Genomic DNA, 9,940 nt, shown 5'->3' on the forward strand with positions numbered 1-9,940 from the left:
TAATTTATATTTTTTTAAAGATTTTAAAAAAAAATATTTTTCACATAATAAATGAATAAAAAAAGTATTTTATTTTATTTTACTCAAACATAATTGATGGATAAAAAGATCTTTTTACATGAAATATCCAAACATAAAATTACTTTTACTTTTGTAAAAGATCTTTTAAAAAAGAATCATTAAAAAAAAAAGATATTTTCTAAAAATGGTATTCAAACAAACCCTAAATTTTCAGAAAATTTAAGACTAATTCAACAATAATACATGATAACTATGTCTGATTTATTTATGTTGAAAGTTATTCTTGTAAAATTGTTATTGAATTAGTCCTAAATTTTTTTTAAAATTAGCTATCCGGAATATATTTGATGTAAATTGAAAATTTTTTGGACAAAATTAAAACAAAAAAAAAATTAGGAATATTTTTAAAACTTTTAACAAATTTTAAGAATAAATTATAGGAAAAATTTTAAGTGTACCGAGAATATTGGTGTTCCAGTTTTAACCGTTGATTTCAATTAACATATATTATATATATTTTTTATAATTCAGATCAACGGTTAAAGCAACTAGAACATCGGTGTTTTCGGTACACTTAAAACTCTTCCTAAATTATATACTTTACCCTTTAATCAATAATGTATTATGTTTTTCTTTACTTGATCGTTTTTGTTTTTTGACAAGAGTTCTCTGCTAGGTGGCTAGTAGTTTTTTTTGGCTAATATGTAGCCAAAATTATAGAAGATGTGCAAATATAATGATCTGAAAAATGCTATTGTCACTGATATTTTAATTTTAGTAATGTGTATTGACTATATAATTTAATTTAATTTAGTTGATGATTGATTAATAGGCCTCATGGGCAGCACGCAGTGGTTTTGGCAGAAGATGCTCCAAAATACATAGGAAAGGGAGAGTTTGGTCAAAATATTAGTGCGTCAAGACAAATATATTTGACATTTCCAGCTGATAGCACTTTCACAGAGGAAGATGTTTCAAACTACTTCAAGTAAATTGAATTTTAGGATGTGTTCGTTTTTCTCACATCTATCTGTTTTGTGTAAACAAATTCAAATTGGTTAATAATGTTTCTCCTTTTATCTGCAGCACCTTTGGGAGTGTTGAAGATGTAAGGATTCCATGCCAACAGAGAAGGATGTTTGGATTTGTGACCTTTGTTGAACCAGAAACTGTTAAAATGATTTTGGAAAAGGGAAATCCCCATTATGTTCGTGGCTCTAGGGTGCTTGTAAAACCTTACAAGGAGAAGCCAAAAGTTGATAGGTCTTTTCCTTCTCTCTACTCTTTCTCTCATTTCATTATCTTCAATTTATCTAAACTTTATAGTATTTGCACTTAAGTTCTTAAATTTTAAAAACTGCAAATTGATCATGGAATCACTTTACACATTGTTAAAATTTTTAGGCTAACATGCAAATAATCGAAAGTTTAGGGATGTAAAATGCAACCAATCCCTTTTTTTATTAGAAGTTGATTTTAGTTTTATGCCTTCAAATTCTCTTCTTGCAAATGACAACTTATTACTTTTCGATAAAACCTTTATTTGATTGTATAATTATATATAAATTTCACTTAAGAAGATTCTCCATGCCATTCATTTCATATTCTAGTTCTCCCTACCATAAAACCTAAAATTGAGTTATTCACATTTTTCATGTTCTTAGAGCAGAATGTGACATTGACAATGATAGTTACTACTATTAGTATTATCCTATTATGTATCAATATTTAACCATCAATATTACCTTAATTAAGTACTGTTAATTTCATCACGTGAATGCAATATGCGTTTCAATTTGAATGCAGGAAGTACGTAGAGAGGATTGAGCACCCTGATTGTTATTCGTCTCGCTATGTAGGTCTGGATGCAGAGCTTACAAGTGAGTATGATATTTTCAGTTTGGTTCACACAATAAACTCACCCCTTCTTGTACTTGATTTATGGTCATAGTGAAACAACTTAGCCACAAAGGTGTAAGGAGTAAAAATGGGCCTATAGTCCAATTAAAATTTTTTTATTATAAATAGAATAATAGTTCATTTTTACTCCTTATAGAAGGCACCCTTCTTATACATTGCATCTAATACAAGATCTTTTGATAGTTCCAAGAAGATGCGGTAACCCTCAAGGCCTGAGGAGATTCCTCATTGAAGAGCAGGAGCATGCTCTTGAATTCCAAAGAAGACGAATTGCAGAGTTACAGCTAGGCCGAAAATGGATGTCGAATTCACCCCATTTTGGCTTTGACATGGAGGAGCTAAAGGTTCCTGATGGTCTGTATTAACTTGGTTTTCATATTTGCTTAATTGTTTCATTTCATATTATTTGAAATGAATTCATACTATTTAAAATCATACTTGCTTGCAGATCATTTCAATCATCAGTCCACTGGATCCTCCAGTAGTTATGCTTCAACTGACAAATCTGGATATACAAAAACAGAAGCTAACTATACTGATCAGGACAGGTATGTTTCAATTTGTCAAATATTTATCATACATGTTTTGCACTTATTAATACAAATCCAATGGAAGTTAGGTAATATAGTAATAATTATGGGAAAAATATACATTAATATTACCAATTAACATTTATACCTTAGTTTTATTTTTTATTTTTTAATTTTGTGCAGCTGTGAAGGATTGAATCTCCCAGAAAGTCCATTTGCATTTCCGGTAGATAATGAAATTTCAGCCATGGTATAAGTTTGGAACACATTACATGGAGATAGAGTTAAAATAATTCTAGGCAAAAGACAACCTGTGTAGCTGAAGAGACAGTTTGAATGGTGGAAGGAACTAACAAGTAAAAATAACTTAGTAACAAATATTATAAGACGGTTATAAATTTTACTCATAGAAAGATGCCAAAAGGTTTGTTTTTTAGATGATTTAGATGGGGTTATTTAAAATTAATCCCTGGGTTAAAAGTAATTAGGTATCATGTACACTCTCTGTTATACTTTTTATCACTGGTGTAATAATTATTGTTTATACCAAGGCCATAATTATTTGGTCAGGTTTGGTTTGGTTTTTTTGAGTGGCTTTTGGATATTACTATTTTGTATTGTTGCACCACTCAAAAAATGTTTATTAATTTCTTTGAGAGTAAAATAACAATTAGATCTTCGAAATTTTTAATTTTGGACTAATTAGTCTTTAAAAAAAAAGTATTATTAGGTCCTTCACAATAGTAACAATGAACTTTAAAAGAAAAAAAATATTAATTAAGTCTTTTACAATAGTAATACTGGACATGTATATTTCATCAATGGATAGTATGAAACAAAACGGAATTGCTCATATATTTCATTATCTACAGTGATATGCAGGGACGAATCCAGAAATGTTATCGTGGGGGGCCAATAACATATATAATATTAAAGAAATATGCAAATAAATTATAATGTAAGATGCATTACAAAAATATACCGATAGAGAATATATATTTAAAGTACAAACAAAATATGCATACTTTTTACTAACGAAGTGGTACACGTCGATTCTTCATATCATAAAATTCATTGATAATAAAATCGGTGTCAAATCTTTCAGCAATCTTCTTCTCAATGTAAATCAAAAGACAATTAGTAAGAAATTCATCTTCCATTTTATTTCTGAGTCTATTCTTCACAATATTCATAGCTGAAAAAGATCTCTCAGTTGTAGCAGTTGAAACAGGGAGAATTAATACCAAGCGAATCAAACGATCAATCAAAGGATATGTTAAAGACTTTCCTGTCTTCGTTAATCCTTGACATAACTCCGAAATTGTGCACAAATTAGTTAACTCAACATGATTAGGAACATCAAGTTCATAATATTGAGCTTGCATTCTAATGTGAAATTTCTCTTGGTCACTGAAGTCACCTGGATAAAATCGTTCTACTAATTCACATACTTTGTTGACACTGGAGAACTTATAATTATCTCTGGGATCTAAAGTTGAACTTAAAGTAAGTAATTCCACCATATTATCATTGAATCTTTCATTAAGCTCTTGCAACTGTGTATCAATTACAGCCAAAAATAAATTAACACGGTAATGATGCTCCACTGAAATTTGGTCAACAATTTTGCGAGTACGGCCTCTTCTAGGAATATGCAATGCATTCATACTAGAATATGCAATGCATTCATATCAGGAACTTCAACTTCATGTTTCTCACAAAACAATATAACTTCTTTTATGAAAGCCTCCCAACTTGATTCTCTCATTCGTTGGATTAAAGTCTTGGTAGTAGAAACCAGAGTTAAAGCATTCAATATGTCTTGATTTTTTCGTTGCAAAGCTTGACAAAGATCATGACTAACTTCTAAAATATTTCTCATCAAATGCAAAACAAAGACAAATTCAAAGAATGTGATAGCATCATAAGCAGCATTACCATCACCACGAGTGGAGAAATTACCTTCTTCAGTGCTTTTTTCAAGAACTTCACAAGTAGCATCAAACATGTATAGCAAGCTACGTACAGAATTCGAATGAGACTCCCATCTAGTATCTCCAACTCTTTGTAAAGTACCAATTTGATTAAGTCCACTACCTGTCACAAGTTGATCATCGGCAATTAAGTTTGCAACATTATTTGCTTGAACAACCCTTAACTAATCATGACGTTTAGGAGAAACAGTCACAACATTCACAATTAGTGTAAGTTTTGAAAAGAATTGATGAACATAGCAAACTTCTTTGGCTGCAGAAACAAGTGTTAATTGTAATCGATGAGCAAGACAGTGAATGTAATAAGCAAAAGGGCAATCTTTCAAAAATAGAGCTTGCAATCCATTCCATTCACCACGCATATTACTAGGTCCATCATAACCTTGTTCCTTAAGATTTTAAACATCAAGATTATGACGAGAAAGAACTGATAAAATTTCTGTTTTCAATGTCAAAGAACACGTATCAGAAACATGTATAAGATCAAAATATCTTTCTTGAACACAACCGTGCTTGTCTACAAATCTCAAAACCACATACATTTGTTCTCGCTTTGACTCATCTCTTGCTTCATCAATAATTATACAAAATTTAGAATCACCAATTTCTTCTCGAATTGTTGCACGCACTTTTCTAGCAAAGATATGTAATATATCTTTTTGAACACCGGGAGATATATATTGAGCATTTTCAGGAGTATTTTTAAGAACAACATTATTAACATTCTGATTACAGGAAGCCAAAAGCTTAATTAACTCAATAAAATTTTCCCTATTCAAAAATTCAGGACTTTCATCATCGCCTCTAAATGCACATGCTTGAAATGTAAGCCATCGAATAGCATCAATAGATGTCTTCAATCTTAAGTGGTTATTTGCAATAGTTTCATCACTATGCCTATCAAGAACTTTGTCTATATGCTTAGATTGAGCCATTAAATCATCACAAGATTTCACACATAAATTATGGGGAGAATTAAGAATAGAACCCTCGTGACATACAAATGCACAATTCACTCCATTGTTTACTTTCTTCCAATTACTAAATCCTAACTCTGAAAATGTATTTTTTTATCATTGCGAGCACCATAATGTTTACCAAACAAGTAGCAAGGCAAACAATAAGCAGCATCTTTTTCTGTTGAATATTCTAACTAACTTGAAAATTTCTTAAACCAAGAAGATTGAAAATATCGACGGTGATTGTTATTACCAGAAGCTGGATAGCTAATATTTGTTGGTTGGTATGACCCAGCTATTATGTATGCTCTACGAATCTTATCACGTTCATTGACATTATACTGCCAAATTGGACGTCGCTTTCCTGGATCCCTTTCTAGTAAAGAGATATCAACATCTCTTTCTAATCTTGGAAATTTGGCTTTTTGTTGATGTGTATTTTGAGTAAGATTAGAAAGTTCACTTACTTGAACTTCTTGTGAAACAAGATTAGAGGGTTGACTTGTTTGAACTCCAACATCATCAGTAACTTTTCTCTTAAAAATTGCATCAATTTTACTTTGTTTTCTCATTATAAAATGTTCTAATTTCCTGTTACTTGAAAAAAAAATTAAAATAATTATATACTCACATAAATAAACAAAGCCTGAATATGTTTTATTAATTAAATATCAATAACAATATTTTTTTTTTACTAAGTTATTATCAATTTCACTAAAAATAAAAAAATAAGTTAAGGAGAGAATAAATCCTAAAAATGAATAAGCTATTTATCTATAATTTATGCATAGTTATCAGACTCAGTAATCAACCCAGCTAGGTCACTGGATCACTGGATTACTGGTTCAACCGGTGGGTCACAGGTTCAACCGGTTAACCCGGTCATAATTAAATAAAAATATAAAATTATAAAAATAAAATAAAATAAAAAATTAAATACATGTTTTCAAAAAATATATTAATGACAATCAAATATCAATTCTTAGATATAATTTATGGTATAAAAAAGATAATAAATTAGTCACTAATACAAAATATTTTCTCAATTTAAATGAACAAGAGAAAATAAAAAAATAACACAATCAATATCAATATGTTTGTATATTATGTGTTATTACTTGTGTTAGTATATATGTCAATCTATATTTAAAAGAATAAAAATAAATAAATAAAAATTCATTCAAAGTTTATTATATATTTAATTTTTGTCACCCATATTAATAAGAATTAAGATGGCACAGTGGTAAGAGGAGGCGCCATATCCCTACCCACCCAAGTTCGAATCATTCTCGCTGTGAACAGAGTGCTCCTACGATGGCTCAGCAGCGTGCATGTGCACCGTAGACCCGCGCGGGTTTAATGCAGTCTGAGTTCAAACTGGCCGGTTTTTAACGGATTTGACCACCGTTGACCGGTTCAATTGCAGGTCCGGTCCATTACACTAACCGAACCGGCCAGATCATACTTCATTGGTTTTTCAGTCAAACCGACCGGTCCGGTCCGATTCTGATAACTATAAATTTATATGATCACAAAAAAGATAAAATTATATTATTTTATAATAAAAAATATGAGAGTAGTGAATACCTTTGCTATGATGGAAGACCGAGGCTGTGAGGGTGTGGAGCGTGCTCCAAGAGAAGAGAAAACCGAACATTTCAAACTTTCAATGTCAAAACGAACAGCATAAAAGAAAGAGAATGTCACACGTAGTGTTTATTATTTAGGAGTTTAAAAAAATTTAAAAAGCATTATATTTTATTTGGGTTGGGCCTTTTAATTTATACTATTATTTTTTTTGAAAAAGCTGGGGCAGGCCTCTACTTGCCTCCCATGTATGGTGATATGTATCCCGTTTGAACATATAAACGATAGAGTAAACTATCATTTGTACCCACAAAAGTTGAAAACGCTGACATATCTACCTAAAAAAAAAGAAAATTACCATTTATACCCATAAAAAATGGTTTTTACAAGCAAAAGTATCCAAACTCTAAAAAATTAAATAAAATTCCTAAATTACTCTTCTCTCCACCACTACCACTATCATCTCCTCTCCTCCCCCCCTCTCCTCTCTCTCTCTCAATGTTCTCATTTTTCCTCACCAATGCCACCACCACCACTAACCCATCCTCTCTCTCCTTCCATTTTCTGAGCTCGTCGCCGCCGTCATAATCTGTCAACTCTGCCAACTCCTTCCTCTTTCTCTTTCTCTCGCTTTCCTTCTGTGTTTTGCTTTTCTCTTTCTCTTCTGCTTCTTCGAATTCCCAACCCAGAAAAAGGGCTTCACCATCATCAACAACAACAGAACTATCTTCAGATTCTTTGCCCCACACACTCTCTTACCTGCAAAATCCCTTATCTTCACCACCACACCACCTCCTTCACCCAATCACCTTTCTAACCCTAACCCTCTTCACCCAGCCACCACCTCTCTTTTTCTTTCTAATCTCAAATTCTACCACCACCCCCTTCACCCAGCCACCACCCCCTTTTCCTCCAAGACTCACACACAGAGACATTACACACACACACCCCCACCCGAGGAAGAAGAAGAGAAGAGTAGGGGGAGCGAGACCGCACTGGCAACGTGGGAACTCACTGCCGCTATCGCATCATCGTCGCCGTTGTTGAGGGAGCCCAAAGAGAAGATGCGAGCCAGAACCAAGGAAGGGGGAGCTGTCGCGCTGTCGCGCCCTGCTGCTGCCGGCTCCGTCACATCTGTCGCCGCCATTGATTGAGTCCGTCGCTATCGTTGTCGCTGGTCTGGAAGGAAGAGAGCGCGCAGGAGATCGGAGAAGGAGGAGAGGGTGACGGCACCGATGGGTGTCACTGCCACCATCGTCGTCGACGCTGTTCAGTGAGGAAGAACCGTTTTTTCTCTGCTTTTTCTATTGTTGCTGTTGTTGCTGCTGCTGCATGTGAAGAAGATGATGATGGAGGTATAGTGGTGGTGGTGGTGATGGTAGTGATAAAGGAAATGAGATGGTGGTGGAATTTGAGATTAGAAAGGAAAAGGGAAGTGGTGGCTGGGTGAAGAGGGTTAGGGTTAGAAAGATGATTGGGTGAAGATAAGGATAATTTAGAGATTTTAGGTAATTTTTTAGGGTTTGGATAATTTTGCTTGTAAAAACTATTTTTTATGGGTACAAATGATAATTTCCTTTTTTATGGGTAGATATGTCAGCATTTTCAACTTTCGTAGGTACAAATGGTAGTTTACTCTAAACGATATAGTTTTAGATAATGAAGTATCCATTATCTTTTGAGTTTTATATAGCATTTATTTGCTGGTTTTTGTTTGTCAAAAATCGCACTAAAATAAGTAAAATTTCGCTCCAAAAGTTGTTATCTACGTAATAATCTTTTATAAATAGACACATCATACTAATTAACGGTACATATAAGTATTACCGTTAAATTTTACATAATAAGTTGATAGGAGGACATAATGTATCTACTATTTAACTAGCGAAGAACTAAATTGATATTTTTTTTCCTTCAAAAATTGAAACTTCGTTGTATTTTTATTTTTCTATAAAATTAACCCCATTGTTCTTTTATGCATGGCTGAACAAATCGTGATCATATATTTGCTGTGTTTTTTGCAAAACTTGAGGTTTTGTTTGTTTTACAAATTTTTAATATTCATTCATTTTTTAAATATTCTATTAATTCTAAAAATTTTTGTCCTGCATGAAACTTAGTTACAAAATTTAAAATAATACAAAAAATAAGACTGAAGAATAAAGCCGAGCAGACGATGAAATCATCGCGACGATGAAAAGAGGCCGAGCAGCAGAGATTTTCTGCAATGGTCACCCTGTCAATACCTTGGTTAGGGATGCTAATGGTAATTATTGGTGAGTGTAACTGTGTGAGGGGATGTTGAGTGCTAGTGAGGGTCTAAAATCGAAGTCCTCTGGTGAGAAGGGTTGGGAGGGAGAATATTACAGTATTAGTAGTTTTTCCACCTTTTACATAAATTTTCAGTTATCTAATCGATTTGGACGATTCGGTTCTGTTTTTAAAATTGAGACATATTTAATAATAGAATTTGGTTATAAATATAAATAAGTGTGAGAAAACTATAGGAAAACTCAACATTCTCATTCTATATAACAACACTAAATTTGGTATAATAATGAAAACAAAAATTTAGATGTTAGAGCTAAGACAGAACAAAATATAATTATGGACAGTGAATACTGGCGTTGATGAGAATGGGATCAATGGATGTTTAGAGATCATTTCTCACAAAATATGGATGAATTTTAGTTTGATATTTCAAAACAAGAATGTTATTTACTTAAAAATACATATGATGTGTTTACAGAATATAGCTAAAACAAAAAATATGCGCCTATATATGCAGGCATGGGTGCATGAAAATTGAAAAGGGTGCATTTATGCATGGAGCCATGGACTACCACGCTTTAAAAAAAAGAGAGAAAAAAAAATACAGACAATAAATAATAAAGTTTATATAAAAAATCGGTGAGATCAAACTTTATAT

The 9,940-nt window shown here is 32.4% G+C and overlaps 2 protein-coding genes across 2 annotated transcripts in view; one reads left to right on the forward strand and one right to left on the reverse strand.

The window, feature by feature from the left end:
- The window catches only part of LOC107645763 (zinc finger CCCH domain-containing protein 18-like), a 4,813-nt gene extending 1,730 nt beyond the window's left edge, over positions 1 to 3,083 (forward strand). Inside the window, exons 3-9 of the mRNA XM_021107910.1 lie at positions 299 to 306; positions 854 to 1,009; positions 1,108 to 1,284; positions 1,828 to 1,901; positions 2,125 to 2,295; positions 2,390 to 2,489; positions 2,655 to 3,083. Coding sequence (XP_020963569.1) covers positions 299 to 306; positions 854 to 1,009; positions 1,108 to 1,284; positions 1,828 to 1,901; positions 2,125 to 2,295; positions 2,390 to 2,489; positions 2,655 to 2,727 — 759 coding nt within the window. The 3' untranslated portion in view covers positions 2,728 to 3,083. The remainder of the gene's footprint in view (positions 1 to 298; positions 307 to 853; positions 1,010 to 1,107; positions 1,285 to 1,827; positions 1,902 to 2,124; positions 2,296 to 2,389; positions 2,490 to 2,654) is intronic.
- On the reverse strand, positions 3,503 to 8,158 carry LOC107645772 (zinc finger MYM-type protein 1-like). Its single transcript, XM_016349879.1, has 7 exons — positions 7,960 to 8,158; positions 7,448 to 7,708; positions 7,253 to 7,345; positions 4,939 to 5,519; positions 4,711 to 4,854; positions 4,141 to 4,629; positions 3,503 to 4,027 (listed from the first exon to the last, which is right to left on the reverse strand). Exons 1-7 carry the CDS (start codon positions 8,156 to 8,158, stop codon positions 3,503 to 3,505), a joined length of 2,292 nt encoding a protein of 763 aa, XP_016205365.1.

Source organism: Arachis ipaensis, chromosome B01, assembly GCF_000816755.2.
Source record: "Arachis ipaensis cultivar K30076 chromosome B01, Araip1.1, whole genome shotgun sequence".
NCBI classification, from domain to species: Eukaryota; Viridiplantae; Streptophyta; class Magnoliopsida; order Fabales; family Fabaceae; genus Arachis; species Arachis ipaensis.

Coding starts and splice junctions, on each gene's coding strand:
- LOC107645772 (XM_016349879.1), bottom strand. CDS start 8,158: ATGGCGGCGACAGATGTGACGGAGCCGGCAGCAGCAGGGCGCGACAGC. Junction 7,346..7,447: donor TGGTAGTGGTGGAGAGAAGA/GTAATTTAGGAA, acceptor TTTTTTAGGTAG/ATATGTCAGCGTTTTCAACT. Junction 4,630..4,710: donor TTGTTTCTGCAGCCAAAGAA/GTTTGCTATGTT, acceptor CGTCATGATTAG/TTAAGGGTTGTTCAAGCAAA.